Raw genomic sequence first — 19935 nt, 5'->3', positions numbered from 1 at the left:
GGCCTCGATGGAAAGATTTCATAAGAATTTCGAAGGTTGATTTTTCCTCCTGGATTAGCATCAGACGACAATAGATACCAATCCTCTTCATTTAAAGTCATTCTCATCCAGTACCTAATTACAGGAGGATGGAAGCGTTGTACGTTTGCATTAGTACAACGATTAACTATTACGTGAGACTATGGCTAGTCGAACAGAGCATGCGGCTGATATTCACTATCATGACGTGCCCAACTTATGTAAATATTTAAAAACGAGTGGCTTCTCGCAGGATAGCTGTAGGCCATCAAGAAATGTTGGTCATGTCAAATTAGGTTTTTGAAAACATTTTATGAAGTTACGCATTAATCCAAATGTACTCCCCCATCGTCTAGATGTCTTCCAGCTTTCGTCCGTAACTCTGCTGTAGGATCAATGGTTACTCCGGTAAATTTAAAATATACGGACGAGTCTATTTCCGCAGGTGTTACTTCATGCGTTACCCCATTCTGTGGCTGAGCTATCCCCAATATTTTAAGCTTTCCAAAACTTAGACAATACCTCGGCGTATTTTTATTCATAGCGACCGCATAGATTCTACGGGACATAGACAGTAGTACAACTAGGTACAAGAGAGCAAATGAAGCCCCATCCAAAGAGAGGAAATACAAGTCCTCATCTATCTAGCTACTTCTATAAATCAATTCAACCATTAATATCTTATATTTATATGTTTAGTTTCCACGTCCTCGTACTGCAGTGGTCGTACTACAAAGCCAGGGCGTGACTCGCTTTCGGCCTTAATGCACTTGAGTTGGGACGGCCTACTTTGGATTAAACTACTAATGTCAACGCTCTTGACGAGGCAAGAACAAGCTATGCCCCATCTGAAACGGGTCCTTCTAATTCATGGATAACAGGGTTAATTCTCCAAGCCATTGGTTAGCCCTTCTTCCAACCCGCATTTACCTGTTGTAAGGAGACTGAAAAATCAATTTTAAGCGAGTTCCATGACAGCAACTACACCTTTGACGTCCTCCCTTGGTTTACAATTTTGTTTCTGTCTCTCTCTCCACGAATTGCCTCAAGCAATTTATCTTTGTTAATCATGCAAAGGCTGGGCATGCAGCCTCGACTGCTTCGGAACAATGGTGTGGATAGAAAGGGACGATAAACCACTAGGTGACAAGATATTCTTATTTGTTGTGGCTGCAGAGACTTGCCGACGCGTATATATTTGCCGGTGTAATCGCAGAAGTTCTACAGGGAGGACGGGAGAGCACGAGAGGAAGAACAAGGAAACGACGTTTGTGTCATTACGATATTCTGGGTATGGCTGGGACGATAACGATGCTTGGTCGGAGTATGAAGCTTCTGGCATGGTTTGTGCTTGCTGGTTGGCTGATGATATGGATTATGCGACCCACCAACACGTATAGGAATGTTTGGGTGCCCAATCTTCAGGGAAAGCTCAATAAGACTACATACTTCCGCTCGCAGGGTGGGGAACGAATCCGGCGAGATACTGGATATTTTTATTTATTTTTGCTTTTTTTTCTTTAGCGTTGATATTATTATTGTTCCTCTTCTTTCTTCACCCTGTGCTAATCACTATTCGACATGATTCATTCCCTTACGTCTTTCTCCCCCTCCATCTTCTTCTTCTTCTTATTCTTCTGCTCTTCGTCCTCCTTATTCTTCTTCTTATTGTTTGCGTTCTTCCTTCTTATTATAATTATTGTTCTTCCTTCTCCTTCTTATTATTATTTTTCTTCCTTCTTACTATTATTCTATTGTAATCATTAATTATTACTCTTTGTACTATCAATAATGCGATTTATGATTGCTACTAGAACAATTATTATAGCTAATGGATTTATTGTAAGACCAGGTTCTTCTTCCTTAAGACGTTTACCTTCATTATCTTTATCCTGATTATTTATACGATACGACTGCAGGAATGAACATCTTGATCTACACTTTTCCCATCTTGTTCATTTCTCTACTTGGCTGTCTATACCTTCATCTAAAATCAAAATCCCACAGCACGAGCCAGAGGTATTTTCGAGGTCATGAAACGTTACTAGAATCAAACATATATATACCAGCGATCGGCTTCTCACTTATTATCCTCACCAGAGATCAAGGAGGTCGCCCAATGATCGGACTAAGCGATCGGCTTGCAATCTGTGGAAGGCCCGCTGTGTGGACAGGGCCGCTGGGGATCGTTTCCTGGATGCAGCTTTCCTTTCTCATCATGTTCATCGCATTGCTTGTCTGGACCCTTGCAGTTTATTTAAAGACGAACTTTGACCGGCTAAAATCCGGTGGGGGAATGATGCACGGTGGGATGATGCATGGCGGAATGCACGGCGGTGGTATGGCTGACCAACCCTCAATGTATGAAAACTTCTTGCCTCATTCTGCTCTCCTCGCACATTTATGCTACCCATCGTTCTATCAGTCTATCTATAAATTCATCTATCGATATATCAATCGCATTATCTATCTACCATATAGTTATTTATCTATTTGGTTATCTACCATCTGATATCTATTCATCAATGTATCTATCATATCATCGATCTATCTACACATCTATCTATTCATCTATCAGTCAATCAATCAAGCTTTCTCTCTATTTCTCGATCGATCGGTCGATTGATCGATCTCTCGATATACATATACAGATATCTATATTTATTTGTCAATTCATCAATCCATGCGTCTTCCATCGGTTTGCGACTCCATTATATTTAACTCTTTGTCTCATCTGTGCAGGGATGTGCGGAGGTTAAGAACGGCTTCTTTTAGATTGGCATTCGTAGGGACTCTAAGCTGCGCTTTCCTCTTCTTTCCTGTAACTCGGGGTTCCTCCATTTTACCGCTATTCGGCCTGAGCTCAGAAGCCAGCGTGAAGTACCACGTGTGGCTGGGCCACATCACCTTGGTCTTCTTTGCAGCCCACAGCTTGGGCTACATCATCTACTGGGCCATCATCGGCGATATGTGCGAGGTAAAAATCTCTGGAGAGAGAGAAAAATAGAGAGAGGGAGAGAGAGAGAGTGGGGTGAAAGGAATATTTCAGATAACTAATATCCTGAGGGATGGCGCGTAGTGCAGATGGTGGAGTGGGCAAAGGATGGGGTGTCTAACGTAGCCGGAGAGCTCGCCATGGTCTTTGGGCTAGTCCTCTGGGCCACGACGTTCAGGCCGATTAGGAGAAAGAGCTACGAGCTCTTCTTCTACACTCACCAACTCTACGCGCTGTTCATGTTCTTCTTTCTCTTGCACGTCGGCATCTCCTTCTTCTTCTTGGTTCTCCCGGGAGTCTACCTCTTTCTCCTCGACCGCTACCTCCGTTTTCTGCAGTCACAGCAGAGGATCCGCGTCGTCTCCGCCCGTCTCCTTCCCAACGAGACGGTCGAGCTCAACTTTTCCAAGACCCAAGGTGATAAACACTTTACAAATTTGATAGTCAGAATTCATGATAATTTGAACAATCTACATGCTTGAATGGCCATAACGCGGAATGAAGACGTCCATCATGATTTTTCATCTTCTCTCGTTGTATGTGCTATATTTACAAAGGACGATGATGAGGACGATGACGATTGCGTCTCCTCATCGTTGGACATTTTAGCTCCCATATTATAATGACGTAACCAGTCTATTGGGACTTAGATAGTCGTCAAAAATATACAATAATACATTATTTTCCTGTCAAGGAAATTAAACTTAACACAGCGCATTTCCTACTTCTTCAAGTATCTCGTTCAAAGATAACGCCTTATTTAACATGGTTTGTTTGAAAATATATGACAGGGCTTAAATACACCCCCCTCAGCTACGTATTTATATGCGTCCCGAGTTTGTCGAAACTCCAATGGCACCCATTCACCATCAGCTCCAGCAGCAACCTTGAGCCGGAAACTCTGAGCGTGATCATCAAGAAAGAGGGAAGCTGGACCCAGAAGCTTCATCAGACCCTATCCTCGCCCTCCCTGCAGCGTCTGGAGGTAGCCGTGGAGGGACCCTACGGCGATTTCTCCACGGAGTTTCTCAAGTACTAACCGAAACCCGTATCTTCCACTTCAGCTTTAGACTCTCTCTCTCTTTCTCTCTCTCTCTCTCTCTCTCTCTCTCTCTCTCTCTCTCTCTCTCTCTCTCTCCCTCTATTTCTCTCTCTCTCTCTCTCTGCCTCTATTTCTCTCTCTCTCTCTCTATTTCTCTCTCTCTCTCTCTCTGCCTCTATTTCTCTCTCTCTCTCTCTCCCTCTATTTCTCTCTCTCTCTCTCTCTATTTCTCTCTCTCCCTCTCTCTCTCTCTCTCTCTCTCTCTCTCTCTCTCTCTCTCTCTCTCTCTCTCTCCCTCTCTCTCTCTCTCTCTCTCCCTCTATCTCTCTCTCTCCCTCCCTCTATTTCTCTCTCTCTCTCTCTGCCTCTATTTCTCTCTCTCTCTCCCTCTATTTCTCTCTCTCCCTCCCTCTATTTCTCTCTCTCTCTCTCTGCCTCTATTTCTCTCTCTCTCTCTCCCTCTATTTCTCTCTCTCTCTCTCTCTCTCTCTCTCTCTCTCTCTCTCTCTCTCTCTCTCTCTCTCTCTCTCTCTCTCTCTCTCTCTCTCTCTCTCTCCCTCTCTCTCTCTCTCTCTCCCTCTATTTCTTTCTCTCTCTCTATATATCTCTCTCTCCCTCCCTCTATTTCTCTCTCGCTCTCTCGCACACACAGACTCTCTCTCTCCCTATATGTATATCCATCTATCCCTCTCTCTATATGAAGCTATATATATAGATTGATAGATATAGATCTATCAATATATATATATATATATATATCTCCCTCTCTCTATAAGTAGCTAATTATCTCTATGCATTCTCTATTTCTCTATCGCTCTGACTCTCTCTCTCTCTCTCTTTCTCTATCTGTCTATCTATCTATTGAGAGAGAGACATCTCTCTATATAGTATCTATCTCTCTCTCTCTATCTATTCATCTATCGGTCTATATCTCTAACTATCTACCTACCTATCTATCTATCTATCTATCTATCTATCTATCTATCTATCTATCTATCTATCTATCTATCTATCTATCTATCTATCTATCTATCTGTCTATCTATCTATCTATCTATCTATCTATCTATCTATCTATCTATCTTCTATCGATCTATCTATCTATCTATCTAATCTATTTATCTCTTTCTGGCTATCAATCAGTCGCTATCCATCTATCTCTTACACCAGAGTTAAAGGTGTTACCTGGTTAACGTCGCAGACATGATTGCCTGGTTCTGGTGAGCGGCGGGAGCGGGATCACGCCCTACTTTGCTATGATCCAGGAGCTTATTTTCATGAGCGCGACTAAAGGGGTTTCAGTTCCCAAGGTGCGGCTAATCTGCGCCTTCAAGACGGTGGCAGATCTCTCCATGCTCGATCTTCTCCTCCCTCTCTCCACCGACAAGCTTGACGCCTCCCGGCTCGACCTGACCATCGACGCCTACGTCACAAGAGAGAAGGAGGCCGGTAAGGTCGGTATTAAAACAGTCCAGACTCTACCGCTCAAACCGCTGCGCTCGGACAGACCAATCACGGGTATCCTCGGGCCCAATAGCTGGCTTTGGCTGGGCGCGGTCATTGCTTCGTCGTTCGTCCTCTTCCTCTTGCTTCTGGGCATCGTTGGCCGATACTACATCTACACCACAGAGAAGGAGTCTGACGCTGAGTTTTCGACTTCCATTGAGGCTATTTTGGCCTTGATCTTCATGTGCGTCTCTATCACTGGCCTCGGCGGCGCTGCCTTCCTCTGGGCGAGGAAGAACGCTTCGGCTTTGGCGGCGAAGATCGAGAACTTTGATGTGGTATCGCCGATGGGTTCGCCCAAGTCTGCTTTCGGTAATGCCGAGCTGGAGAGCCACCCGCAAGAGGTCTTGAAAAGGGCAACTACGGTGCACTACGGGGAAAGGCCTGATCTTCAGAGTAAGACAATCATTGATTCTTGTTTCTTGGCTCTCATATCTTGTCTGCAGATAGATATCGTCTTATTTTCTCATTAGCGTTTTTAACTTTATGTTGCCTCCTAGAGTTCATCACATTTCAGGACTCTAACCAGCTTACATAAATTACTGGTTAATGATCTATTAAAAAAATCTTACAAACGGGGATATATAAAAGGAATTATAGAGAGAATATTTTTCATGATTTCAGTGTTCTATTGTATGCTTTTTTTCTCGTCCGCAGAAATATTGCTCCAGTTCGAGAAATGGGACTGTGGAGTTCTCGCCAGCGGCCCTCGAGGGTTGCGAGGTGATGTGGCGAGAATTTGTTCATCTGGGCTGGCAGACAACCTACACTTCCATTCCATCAGCTTCACGTGGTGATTTTCACACAGAAAAATCAAGCTCTGGTCAGAAAGCTGCAACCAAATAATTTTCTGTCGCTTTCAAAAGTCCATAGTTTCTACTGCTTGCGTGCCGGAGGGGACATGAGCGACTTTCGTCACCCCTTGTTATCCGTGTGAGGGTTGTTTCGCTTGTTCCTTGTGGTTTACTCGTGATAATCCACTGTTATGCCAATTTGGAATGATCGCATTCTCTATATGCACACCAGTTTCCGCAGAGAATACCTTTCGAATTATATTTGCACGTATCACTTATGGGTTTTCAGAACTCTTTCAGGACACATAAATAGGGATCTGACTTCCCAAGAAGTCCTCGGAAATCTTTTAACATCAACCCGCAGACCGCTAACCCGCAGACCGATTCCTCTATTAAATTAAGAATATTGAGACTTAAAGTTGGAAGCCTGTATGTATAGAGACATGGCTGAAAAGAGAAAAGACACAAACATTTTAAGTGACATCGCGCCAGACTAAATCACCATGCACGCAATGAGCTTTCATGTTGATTTGACGTAGAAAATATTGTTCCCACGAGTCAGTATGTAAAGAGTATATGAAATAGAAAACTCCATTTATATGCTAATGAAAATGTTCTAAATGATTCAATCGTAGCGTAAAAGACTATAAACTTGTTTATGCATGTAAGAATACTGATGATTCATCCATAACAGAGTTCAAACTGAGCATTAAGCATAGATATTTTCCTAAAGATGTGTTATTTCCCAGCGTATTCCTGTGGACAAAGACTTTGTCTTTTCCTTTTTCAGAATCCTAAATTTAGTAAGATTTTAAAATAATTTAACTCAGTGATTTCTAATAATGATGAATGTTTTTTTCTTTTACATAATTTAATATTTCAGTAATTCGGATGAAAGTAAGAATTTAGAGTCACTGTAGTATGTTGGTAAATAAAAATGATAAATAGATTTGTTAAAGTGTAAATTTAATATCTAAGAAAAGTGCCCCTTTAATGGAAGAAGATTATTCATTTTTTGAAATAATGGGCATATGATTTTATATGTCTCTGTGAGTTAAAATATGTGTCCATCTAATTTGTAACATGGAAAGTTTTACTTTCAGTTGAAGTTTAATGGTTACATGTAAATACTATTATTTAGATTTATTTTCCTGTTGAATTGTATCCCCTTGTAGGATAATGAATGCTCCCTTAGAATTTATGTCAACTTACAAACATAATGGGGGGGTCACATTTTTTGTATTGAATAATGTGATAGCTGCTGGGATTTGTGGGTTCTACTGAATCAACCTAACTTCAATTTATCAGCAGAATATTGTTCCTTCTTAACCCGGAGATATGTTTGACAACCGAAAACATAGAAAAGCATACTACCTTAGCACATATCAAATCAGTGTGTTCTTGGTTCCTTAATGAGTATCTTCAATTTGTTAAGTTCTCTGGCCTCGAGAAGTATCTAAATGATCTTCAAGTCATAGGATCTCCGCATCGTTCCCTCAAAGGTTTTCATAGAAGTCCCTTAACATAAGAGCATATCCAACAATAATGAAAATTTTTATATGTGTGTCCTTGCTAATTAAAACTGCATGATAAATTTAAAGCCCAATAATGTTTACCAAGCAACCTTATCTACATGTATATTAATTGAACTATAATTTTAGTTTATTTAACCAAATTGATAGGTTGATTTTATAGGCCTTAGGATACTAAGCTACAGCTCTTGCTCTAGAAGATAGAAACAGAAATCTAAACTCTGTATAAACCTTCATTTTCACATGACTCCCGAATGAGTTAAGATATATTCAATCTGAAACCAAAATTGGCCATTCTAATTAGTACTGATGCGCGATTAACTGTTGATGTGTATGAATTACAGGGATACATGTTGACATCTGAGCTTATATAGCTGAATGTTTATTAGAACTGTTCGACCAAGTTAAGAAAAAAAAATACTTAATTGATGAAATTCATCGATTCATGATTTATGAATATTAGCCATACCCTTCTGCAGTTAACAAGTATCTTCCAAATGTGGCGTTCATCAGCATGCAAGTTACACTCTGTTGTAGATAGTTCAGTTTAGTAGAGTTCCTTTCTCTACGTGCAATTATTATAGCTAGATACATCATGGATTAATTCTTGAAAAAATCATGTTTTTTAGCCCAAAAATAATGGAAATATTAAGACAAATAAATGAAAATTAAGTAGACCAATTAACCAAGATTTGGATATAATGATTCATGTCGACACACTGTTTTTTATAAGACTTCAATCACTGACCTACAAACATGCCTTTCTAACTATAGGAATTAGTCATAATAGATTGATTCTAAAATTTTGTTCATACACTAAACCCATTTATAAACGTGATAGACCCTACAGAGACTGGTACCGAGTGTCTAAAATTGGATTTATTGGAAACACCAGTGTTAATGGACAAGTTCATAATTTTAAGATTAAATTTATGGAGGACGGTTGCTGTCAAAACTGTAGTAATAAACCAGATAGAATCTTTCTCGATACACCAGCACACTATGATTACGGAGTATGGGCAATGGATGTTAACGTATAGTTTCTCAATTGCAAATAAATGCTAAGTTGAATATGAGACGACCCAAATATTATGCATTCAAGCTGTGTAAATTGTGCGCGTTAAATTTAGGACACTGTTAAAATATATTTTGGATTATGTGATGAAATTTCACATTTTGATTGCGAATGAACATGATCCTAAGGTTTAATATTAAAATGTTAGTGGGAGGATAATTATTTCCATATTCCTTTATGTAGAGGATTTTCAACTTTATTATGAATGTTTTTGTAATGTTATCCTTGATATGAATGACTTTCAAAGATCTCCCCCGAAGGGATCTGGAAGAAGCAACTTATGTATTGTGAATGCTTTCTGTAGAGATAGAGCAAGGAGGTTGGTAAAAATCTCAAAATCCATGTTCATAGAATCCAACACCAAAAGAGTTTCAGTATACAGAACTTTTAGAGAAGTCTCAAGGTTCTGATACCTGGAATTCAGATCCCTAAATACAAAATAACCAGACATAGAGTGTTCAGGTAGAAAATCCCATATGGCTCTGTTATTATATCCATCCTCATCTCAATGCTATGAACAAGGACTGATGTAACATTGACTCCAGATCCCTAAAGCCAAGCAAGAGATGAACACTAGATAGTCCATGACATAATGGTTAAGGATTTATTTCTGATTCTTATAGGATAGTTGCTAAAGGCTAACGATTAAAGAAAATCAAGTTTTTTTAGACGTGGATCTTAGGGGATCCACACGTAGAGTAATGTTCACACTAAATGGAGGCGTATTGTCTTGGAAGAGTTCCAAGAGGAGTACCACTACAGACATGACAGCAAAAGCTGAGTATATTTTTTTAATTAATGCTCTTCAAGAACCATGAGGGCGAAAAAAATTCATCACACCTTTTTAATGTGTTCCATAAATTTCTATACATATTCTGTTTTTGATTGACCACAATAGTGCAATACAACATGCGAAAGGCAGATAGTGTCATCTAAAGTAATATAACTTTCTGAGGCAATTTACCTGATTAGGGGTATTATGTCTAAAGTAAAATTCATAATGGAAGAGTTTCATTGACTGAATATATAGTAAATGAATCGAAAAAGCTAATAGCCCAAAGTATATAGCAACTGTAGAGTGCAAAAGGTTTGATCTCCAAGGATGATTATCCCTTTTCCAAATTAGGGATTATTGGACCCATATGTTCCCTAAAAGACAAATCGCCCTTGTCACATCTTTTTCAATATTATTTGATATAATATATTGATGCCACACGTGCAATACTTAGAATGAAGTATGTAAATATTTGCGACGTTTGGGTGAACAATAATGACATTAGATAGGTTGGTTACTAGTATTTAGACAGATATGATGAATATTAGTACTTAAAGGATACTCAATGACACCAAAATATTCAGAAATATAAGCATTTTCTAGTCCCCCTCATGTGATGAGTATGGTTGATATTGCATCAGTGAAAGTACCAGTGCTAAAGAAAGGTAATGGGTACTCTATGGAGAAGTTAACAAAGTTGATCCATATGGATCGTTGAATGATTTTATACCTAATGCCAGTCCGGTAGATTTTTGTCACAGTTATATCAGTGTTCCTTACAAATGGGACACAATATAGGCCTTGGAGGTAGGGAGGGCGTGGAGGAAGATAGAGGGCGAGGGAGGAAGAGAGAGGGAGGGTGACGGAGGGAGAAGGTAGGGCGTGGAATGAGATCCAGGGCGAGGAAGGGAGAGGGAGGGGTGAGGGAGAGAGAGGTTGATGGAGGGGCGGATCTAGGCTGAGAGAGGGTCGTGGAGGATCGAGAAAGGGGAGGAGAAGGGGCGATGGAGGTGCAAGGAGGAGCGAGGGCTGGAGACAGAGGTTATGGGAGAAGGAAGTGCAAGGAAGGTTGTGGGAGGAAAGAGGGAGGGGGTAGGGAAGGGTGACGGTGAGGGAGGGAGAGGGAGGGTTGACCACAAGAGGGGGCGACGGAGGGAGGTTGAACGGTGGAGCTTGGGCGGAGTACACAAAGGGAGAAGAAAGGAAAATGGAAGCAGCAACTCAGATTAAGAACCGAGAAGAGCATCCAAGTATAGAAGAAAAATTCATCCGGCTCAAGGATTTGAAAGCATCTACAACTTGCTGGAGCAAAACTATCAGGTATTCTCACACGTATGTTGAAACTCGTCAAGATTAAATTTGCATTGTTGAATTATATATTGGCTGAATTTAAATGCTAAATAGAAATAGCTGATGAATATACATGGTGATTTTCGTAATGAAGAATCAAGCTGTGGTCAGAACACTTCTACAAAATAAAAGTTTGTGGCAGTCAAATGTGCGCAGTTTCTGTTGCTTGTGCTTTGGATTTGATGTGAGCCTTTCATCGCCCTTAATTGTCTTTGTGCTGTTTGGTTTGCTTGTTCCTTTTGGTACTGTTGCGATGTAGTGTTCTGCTGAATTTCATTCATTCAGGTCCCTGTATCCTGACCCGTTCAACGTAGAGTACTTTCCAATAATTTTGCCCGCATACTTCCTAACATAAATGAATTTTCAAATAGGAAATAACCCCTCTTTCTCATATTTAGTTAACTATATATATCAAAATAGATAACTTATTATCAATAAATTTAGTTTTTGAAATAAGACACTGTCTCCACCTCTCAACTCCCAACCCCTCGCTCTTGATCCCCAAATCTACCTCACCCTTTCTGCCTCACTTTCCTAAATTCAAAGCTTGCACTCTTCCCGTCCGACGTCTCTTTCCCAGTCCTAGCCTTTCAGGTGCTTTATTCCTCTTAGCTTCTTCTGCAAAACAAATTTGGCTGGTACATGCGTATGGAACGTATACGTGCGTCACTTACTTTGGATAGGCAGTGTACGACCTGTCTACGACGTATCTTTTGCTGGCACTTACGCCTTGCATGCATGGCATTGGCATTGACATGTGAGATGCGAAGCAATGTTAAATGTCCCAAAACGTAAAAGAACATTAATCAGTCCTTTCAAGGAACATGATTGTGCTAACAATCTCTCACCTTTGGGACACTCAGATAATGATCAACTCTCGTTCTTCCCTCATTGCTCCTCCCTTGTGGGACACGCGTTGAGAACTACATGAAAAACCATTTCATCGCACATTTGGTGGACGTAAAACTACCTACTTGAAACGTAGGCACCACACTCTCTAGTGATCCATAATCATCAATTTGGTGAATTATTTTGCGAAAGAGCTCTACCCTGATTGATTCCATACCAATGGTTGTATCGAGATATTTTTTTTTTCTTCACAATTCTCTCATGACTAGTTATGTCTAGACTGTGTGTTTATAAACAAGTGATCACACAAGTATGATCACATATATAATCTGGTCATAATTATACATACCAATTGAAGTCATTATTAAATATCGTGTGTAAAATAATAAATATGGCTTTTATATGTTTTTTTTTTATGGACAGTCAAATGTGAGAACAACTACTATGCCCTATCAATCTATTCACCCCCACAGAGAAAACCACTTAGTGCTAAGACAGCACAAATTAAGAAAAAAATCTCTGCCAAAGGTACGTCTTCCTTGACCCCTAAAGTCACTTTCTCCAACTCAGCCCCCTAGCGTTTAAGTTACTCTACAATTTCCCTCGTGATGCAATAAAAAAATCCATAATGAGCATTTAAATATTTCTGTCAAGATTAATCTTAACAAATGATCATTTTAATTCAATCAAATTTATTTTTCCATTCTTTCAACGAAGCAAAGTCAAAGTAAATATTATATGAATTTTTGTTTTAAAATATTTATTCATGTAGATTGTTTAAACCTTTACCTCATGAATTTTTATAGGTGTTTGTTTTGATATTTTACTTGAGGACTGATTGAAGAAAATTTCAGCAGGCAATAATCTCGAATGGTTATAGCACATATTTGGTTCAAAATATTTTATCAAACACTTTTCCCCATAGTTTCGTGATTAATACTTATTTCATATATTTACGTCAAATCATTTATTGTGAATTCTTGTTAGAAGATATTTGATTTCTAAAATGAAATAAACAAATATTCAAATGGGTACATTAATATGACATGAAGTATTTCAGCTTACCTCCTCCATTTCCTTCATCATTTATTGCTCTTTTCATATCTCTATCTATTACATTGTTGTAGGTTTAACTCTATCTTTGGTTATTGCCTTCTAATTCTCCCATGCTTCATGGAAAGATGGAAGAAAAGGTGATGTTAAACAGCTCTCTGATAGAGAATGGTTAGGGAAAACCAAATGGTTACAGTAACAGTTTCTCTTATGGAACCAAACGGATCATAAGAGATGTTTTAAATTCGTTTTTTAATATCTCCATTTTTTAATGCATATGTCAGGAGAGGAAGGCTATAAAAGACCCTACCTTGATTTAGACATCCATAATTATTGAATTATGAAGGTCTTAATTTTCTCCCTACAAAATGCCTGTGAGTTCCCAATGTGGCAGCCTTCAGCCATCTCTGCCACTGTGCCAATACAGCCACTCCCACAAACTTGACTTTAGTAAGCATGTTCCCCACCTCTGCATGCATTATGTTCACCTGTAACAAGTGCATCCTGCCACCTCTACGTGTCACATCTGGCATTTAGCATGCACAGCACCTACCCGTTACTTTTGGTCTCTACATGCCTTATCTACTGTTGGTCATCGCCTACACCCTGCCACTTCCTTGACCCCCATTCAATTCACTTAAAATTTTCTCCATCACTCAAAGTCACCATTGTCACCACCATCATTAACCCCATCCTTGCCATCACCATAATTGTCACCAGTCTTGAACTTGTGCCTTACATCTTTATATCTCATTATTTTATTCGTCATTTTCTCTGTTTTATCTTTCTATTTCTTTGTTTTATTTATTCAAGTTGGTGAAGTACCTACTGTCTCCCAGCCATGAAAAACCCCTGAAATGTTAGTTCTTGTCAAAAGCAAAAAAAACAAAAACAGGTTACATCAAAAAAAACTGCTCACCCTCATATACTTTCCACAAACATGAGGTCTTTCTTGGATTCTGTTAAAATATAGATAAATGCCTCTTTCATATCAAGATTAATGGAGCCTATATGGTTTTATGAACATAATAACTAAGGTTAATTAAACCTTACAGATCAGAAGTAAAAAAAAAAAAAAATTCATGGCATTATTTTACTTCTGAATCCCCTACACAAAAATAGACAAATAGATTAATGAGTTAGCAATTTGGTCACCTGGCCCACAGTCATCAACTTGTCAACCCATAGGACTTAATAATAGACTAGCCTACTAAGATATAAATGCATTCCCGCGTACTCGTTAAGATATCTAATGGGTAGGATTCAAAAAAGGATTAAAGATACATTTGGATCAAATCTAGATGGCAGGATCAAATAAAGACATGATGAAATGGTAAACTTACAGAGTAAAGTAGAGATAAACGGTTGTAATAGATATGATTTGGGTATAAAAATCTTGTTCAATGTGTCTCCCTCTCATTCTCATGTACCTTCTTCTTCATGTTCGTCAATTCTTTTTCCTCTTTCTCCTTTATGCAACATTCCAGGTTTCTTTCATAATATCTGAAAAAATACCATCGTCTTTCATTCAAACTAATTTATTCTTTCCTTCGTTGTTCCATCGAGAAGTAGGCTAAGTCTACATTAGCACTTCAGAAATTTTGTTCACAGTATTCTTTCATCTCAACACCTCTCAAATTGATTAGGAAAAGAAGTCAACCTCAACCTAACTCCAACTTTTTCTCTTTCACACATTCATTATTATTGTCTTCATGTATCTAGCAATTATAGGGACCAAACAAGCACCCTCGTTAAAGATTTCTAAGGGGAAGTACCACATACTATTCCAAGAGGAGCTATGGCAGAATTGAAACAGACTAGAAAAAGCTATCAGCCCTGGAAAAGTTCCTTCATGTCACTTTCAAATGTGTATGATTTTACCAATTCATTACATAAATATCACCATCTATTAATATTGAATATTCTGAGAGAAAATAATATCAGAAATCATGTGTCCTAAACTTGGTTGAAGGCTGATAAACTGGTTTTGGGTTTCTTGCTTAGCACATTCTCAGAATGAATCATTCCATGCATAAACAGTGAAAAAATAAACTAAAGAAACTTGGGAATATGGCACAAAACAACATTAATTGAGATGAATCAAACAGTAGTTGTGGAGTGATATTGTCTATTTGATGACATGAAAAAAGGTGTGATGGTCACAAGTGAGTATGTTAAGCACATAATGTTCATTATAGAAGTTCATGAATCCGTTGATCTGTGGCCATCATAGCTCACAAAGCCTCTCTCTTCTCTCCAAGGCATGAATGCTAATAGTTTCCCTTCATTTGAAAATGATGTTCATACATGGAGGCCATAGGAAAAAAAATCTATACTTCAAAAAAAGATAGAAATCAAACTAAAGGATACTACCTGAGCCATGGTTGTGGTTGAGGGAGAGAAAAGAACAATCGTTTTCAACCCCCATGTCAGATCTTATCCCAATTTAGGCATAGAGCAAGTGACTTTCCTAAAATATTACAAGTAACACTGAGAATTCTCAACAGACAAATCTTGAATGCCCCATCTTTCGCAGCTACATGCGACATAATTATTTCGATGACTTGTTGGCCAAGCTGAGAAAGAAACTAGATGGATGGAAACTTTGTTTACTCTCCCATGGTGGGCGCATCCAACTTATTCGGCACGTCCTCATGAGCATCCCGCTGCATACCCTAGTGGTCCATTCATTATCGCTCACGGTCCTCCACTCGGTGGAGCGACTATGCGCATGTTTCATATGGTATAGTCACCTTGAGAGAGAGCATAGGCACCATTGGGTTTCTTGGAATAAATTTTCTCGGTCGACAGATGGGGGGGGGGGGGGGTTTAGGGATTAGATGCCCTCAAGACGTCTAAGACATGCTTCAGAAGAAGCTCGTGTGGCATATGCATACCACAAACTCCCCATTGGGGAGTTTCATCTCGAACAAGTACAGCGAGTGGGCTCGTAGAGAGTCAGATATTTGGACCACACAAGGTGGCAGACTTGGTAGAGACATTGGCTAGTGATATTCACTATCACACGTTGGCATGTAAGCCAAGGCATGATTAGTGCATGGTATGATACATGGCTTGCCGACACGCCCCTAGCCTGCCATGCCCACTTTGTACCACATAGACCGCGGTTGACTATGGCACAATTGCTCATTGGAAACATGCACTGCTTATGGGAACATCATGGCCTCCCACTCGATATCCTACCACATGCTCTGAATACTACTATAGGAACCTCTAGCAATCTCCCCATTTGGACACTAGCACTCGACTGGTCCTTCTCCTGTCGGTCCTCTTGGGACAATTTTTGCGACCAATCCCCTACACAGACCTGGAGTCGCTACAGCTGGCAGCCCGCGATTCTCACTCGTGTCTCCTTCTTCCTTTGGAGACTCATGCACTATGGCCTCCAGAATGATGATTAAGTGACCCACATCGGTCACTCACTTAGCTCGTGTTGCCATTGCTGCCCCATTTCTTCCTAGGTTGAGACTATGGGTCACCTTTTCTTTCATAGTGAGATCGCTCTAGACTGTTGGAGCCAATTTACACATCATTGGCGCCCACTACTCAGCAACTGCGATTCCCTATCACCATTAGAGTTTTTTAGCAAGATGTTTATCTCGCCCACACACTCTAAGTAGAGCCCTTACCTACACATCACCATAGTTTACTTATTGTGGGAGATATGGAAAGGGCAAAATTCTTCTCGTTTTTCAGGATACCCGTGCGAACGTTGGATATCATGCGAGGAGTCAAGCAATGGATACAGCACGCCCATCATCTCATACCACCCTTTGCATGCAGTTATGGCCTTATATGTGATATTCTTCGCACTTGGGGCGTTCTGGTGACTCTTACCCTCTATCACAACTTGGTTACAAATTGTTTATTGGCATTCACCGCCAATAGTCATTCTCAAACTAAATGTTGATGTTGCAGCCAAAGGGAACCCAGGACCGGCCGGATGAGGCGGTATTCTCCGAGATCATACATGGAGTATTATTTTCGCTTTCTCATCTTTTACAGCATACAAACTAACACAGCAGCCAAGGCTATGGCGATACGTGATGGCTTGCTCCTATGCGAGGAGAGAAACCTTCACAATATCATCATAGAATCAGACTCACATGCTCCCAGTGGTGACTGCAAAGTGAGTGGCAGGATATCATGTAGTGTCAACCCTGCTTGACTAGTATCCCCACCAACTATGCGATTGCAACCCGATAGCGGGTGCCCTTGCCAACCATACGGTATGCACTCGAGCCCCTTCCTCTCTTTACCTCTATTGGGAGTACCTTCCTCGGGAAGCCTCGGGGATGCCACCGCGTAGAGCGACTCGGCACTACTGACTCTTCGTACGCGTCGCTCTTGCTGAAGTGATGGAGCGCGCCAGCCCAACCCTTAGAAGACGTCTTTGGAGCTACCCTTGTCGTCATCGATAGCCCCGCCAATCTACGTCCAACCCGGCTGGCATGCCAAGGCGATAGTAAAGATGCCTGGGTTTAAATACCCCAAGTAAAGCATGTCTGCGTGACTCAAATGTTTTGTCTTTTCGTGTTGCTTTTCCCATTTTCTTATTTTAATGTTTTTGTATTCTTCACATTGCGTTCACTGTATTTGTTGTGGTGCATCCGTATTTGCCATATTTCACATCGTTCGTTTTATCTTCACGTCGTTAAATTTCCATAGATTTATTTTTTGTGTTATAAAAAGGGGTCCCTTGTTGGGCCCCTTGTTGGACCCTTTGTAAAGGGCCCATCATGACCCTATATAAGGCAACGATGGGCAGCGAACAGATCTAGATCTAGTTTTTTTTATTGTGGCAGTTACGTCAACCTAGATCTCTCTCTCGAGAATAAGGGAGAAGGAGAAGAGGAAGAAGAAGAAGAGGAGGAAGAATAAGGAGAAGGAAGGGAAAGAGAAAAGGTTAGGGGAAGAGATCAACGGAGAAGAAGGGACCACCGTCCTCCCCTCTTGTGCCCCTCGAGTGCTTCACCCCAAGCCCATCACCGCTGTTGTGGACTCACGCGTCCCGGTGACTCACCAGACTCACGCATCTCGGTGATCGCGAGCGTGAACAATTCATGTCGCACGATGCACGCGACGGATCTGCTGCGCCAGCCAATGACGCGAGAGCTCCCGTGACGTCCACCGCCGCAACCAACCCTCGCGACGCAGTGACTACACCGCACCAGTCAGCACCGCGAGGATCCCCGTGAGCCCCGCCATCGCAACAGACCCGCACGCAATTGCGACTTCCCTGCGCCTAGTCAATTTGTGGATTATTGCAACGATCGCTCACCAGATCCTATGCTTGGGTCATCACACCGTGGAAGCCTTGCACGGCGTTGACTTCAGCAAACTCAAATGTGCATCACGTTCATCTGTGCATTGGGTGGCACGTCGCCACACAATGCCTGCGACCGACTCGTCAAGTCACAACGCAGACGTCAGATTGTCCATCGGCAAATAGTCACCAAGGTGACTCAAAAACCGACTGGCCATTGAGCCAGTGCATCACGCATGATCCCCTTCGGGCCTTGTCAAGGCACGGCTGCCAGCCGGTCTCTCTACGCAGCGTCCTACATATCCACGCCACGGGTGGTCTTGCAGCTTGTGTACGAGGCAATTACTGACGCAAACGTGCCAAACTATGTCTCAGCACCTGGAGTCGCCCATTGCTCATGTCTGCTACCGAACTCTGCTCATGCCTCCCCGCCCATTGGTCATGCATGTTGAGCCAGCCGAAGCCCAAATTGCATCATCTCCGTGTCCCTTACTTCCTCTTCCTCGTCTCTGAACTCCGACTACCACTCCTATGCCATGACACTGTCACTAGCCGAGCCAAGCCATGCCCGTCAGTGGCACGCCCGCCTATGTGTCCGCACCGGCCTGTGCACCAACGAAATACGTCATTCTCCTTGCTCATCAGTTTCATTACTCTCTTTAGTACATTTTCTGCTGCACTCCACCGCGCTTGGGTTAGTTTAGGTGAGAGAATATATCGAGAAAATTACGTCACGAGTGAATTCTTAGGTACGGGATGAGCCTGTGCATTACGTGTGAGTGTCAACAGAATTATAACGTTTGGCACCGTAGTCATTGTCGTTGCTCCGATGGGGGTCAGAAGGTCGCAGTCATCATCACCGGTCGTCCACTGGAGCCCGGAGCTTGGCGAATCCCCACGAGTCGGAGCCTGCATGTACATCCGCCTAGGGTTCACGTCATCACATATTTACATTTTCATAGGGAATTATCCGTCGGATGACATCTTTGACAACATCTGACATCACAAATGATAGCCCCCACGACTGGCGTATTGCATGGAGCACTAGCGATAGGGACGCTTGACCTCTCACCTGATTGTTGTACCCACCGCGCACCTCCATGCTGACACCTAGTGAAGGCGGGAAGAGCTACACACACTCCATGCACCACCATTGTGGCCGGGTCCAGCGCCATGTCGGCACGAGTGAACTTCTCTGGGCACTTCATAGATATCTCATGTATTTTTTCTTTTATTGATCCCTAGGTGTGGGCGAGTAGGGTCCGTGTGTAAGTGGAACGTTTACACACTCTCCATGCCTATAAAGGCTGATGAATAATCCACTTAATAAATAAAAACTCCCTGGGTGGCGTCCATGGTAGGACTGGGTCGGTCTGCGGGCACAACCTTGGGGTTGGCTGTACGCGACACCGTGTTTTTTGTCCTTAAAAAAACAATTTTGCACTATCAATACCACAATCTTCCCATATCAAACAACCAAGTATGGTACCCTAATAGCGGAGTGACACATCATGTAACTTCAGATCCAAATATGATACACAAGCTCATTAACTATTAGGGACTTGAACAACTACAGTTTTTTAATGGTACAGATTTTTGTTTGGCTCTTTGAAAATGACAAAGTGTGATAAACATATTTCTCTTAGAGATATTCTTCATA

The 19935-nt window shown here is 41.3% G+C and overlaps 1 protein-coding gene and 2 long non-coding RNA genes across 4 annotated transcripts; all 3 read left to right on the top strand.

The window, feature by feature from the left end:
* The first annotated feature begins 1115 nt into the window (after nt 1-1115).
* On the top strand, nt 1116-2190 carry LOC144708907 (uncharacterized). Its single transcript, XR_013582887.1, has 3 exons — nt 1116-1480; nt 1938-2037; nt 2119-2190. It is a non-coding gene; the product is annotated as an uncharacterized LOC144708907 (long non-coding RNA).
* An 8-nt stretch (nt 2191-2198) lies between these two features.
* Nucleotides 2199-6625, top strand: LOC144708906 (ferric reduction oxidase 2-like). The gene is made up of 6 exons (XM_078582363.1): nt 2199-2379; nt 2761-2995; nt 3103-3430; nt 3805-4045; nt 5256-5956; nt 6218-6625. The coding sequence occupies exons 1-6, from the start codon at nt 2216-2218 to the stop codon at nt 6355-6357; spliced, it is 1809 nt and encodes a 602-aa protein (XP_078438489.1). The 5' UTR covers nt 2199-2215; the 3' UTR covers nt 6358-6625.
* Nucleotides 6626-10565: 3940 nt separating this feature from the next.
* LOC144708529 (uncharacterized) lies at nt 10566-13248 on the top strand. Of its 2 annotated transcripts, none has more exons than XR_013582801.1 (3): nt 10566-11056; nt 12359-12463; nt 13063-13248. It is a non-coding gene; the product is annotated as an uncharacterized LOC144708529 (long non-coding RNA). The 2 variants fall into 2 exon arrangements; XR_013582800.1 differs by lacking the exon at nt 13063-13248 and adding an exon at nt 12742-13044.
* The last annotated feature ends 6687 nt before the right edge of the window (nt 13249-19935 follow it).

Source organism: Wolffia australiana, chromosome 10 (genome assembly GCF_029677425.1).
Source record: "Wolffia australiana isolate 7733 chromosome 10, ASM2967742v1".
In the NCBI taxonomy this organism is placed as follows: Eukaryota; Viridiplantae; Streptophyta; class Magnoliopsida; order Alismatales; family Araceae; genus Wolffia; species Wolffia australiana.
The sequence above is the reverse complement of the archived record's forward strand: the minus strand, read 5'-3'. Positions and strand labels throughout refer to the sequence as shown.

Excerpts from the sequence above, each read along its gene's own strand:
- LOC144708906 (XM_078582363.1), top strand. The coding sequence starts at position 2,216 with ATGCAGCTTTCCTTTCTCATCATGTTCATCGCATTGCTTGTCTGGACC. Across the intron at positions 4,046-5,255 it reads TTCTCCACGGAGTTTCTCAA|ACATGATTGCCTGGTTCTGG; the intron begins GTACTAACCGAA and ends TTAACGTCGCAG. Across the intron at positions 5,957-6,217 it reads GGAAAGGCCTGATCTTCAGA|AAATATTGCTCCAGTTCGAG; the intron begins GTAAGACAATCA and ends TCTCGTCCGCAG.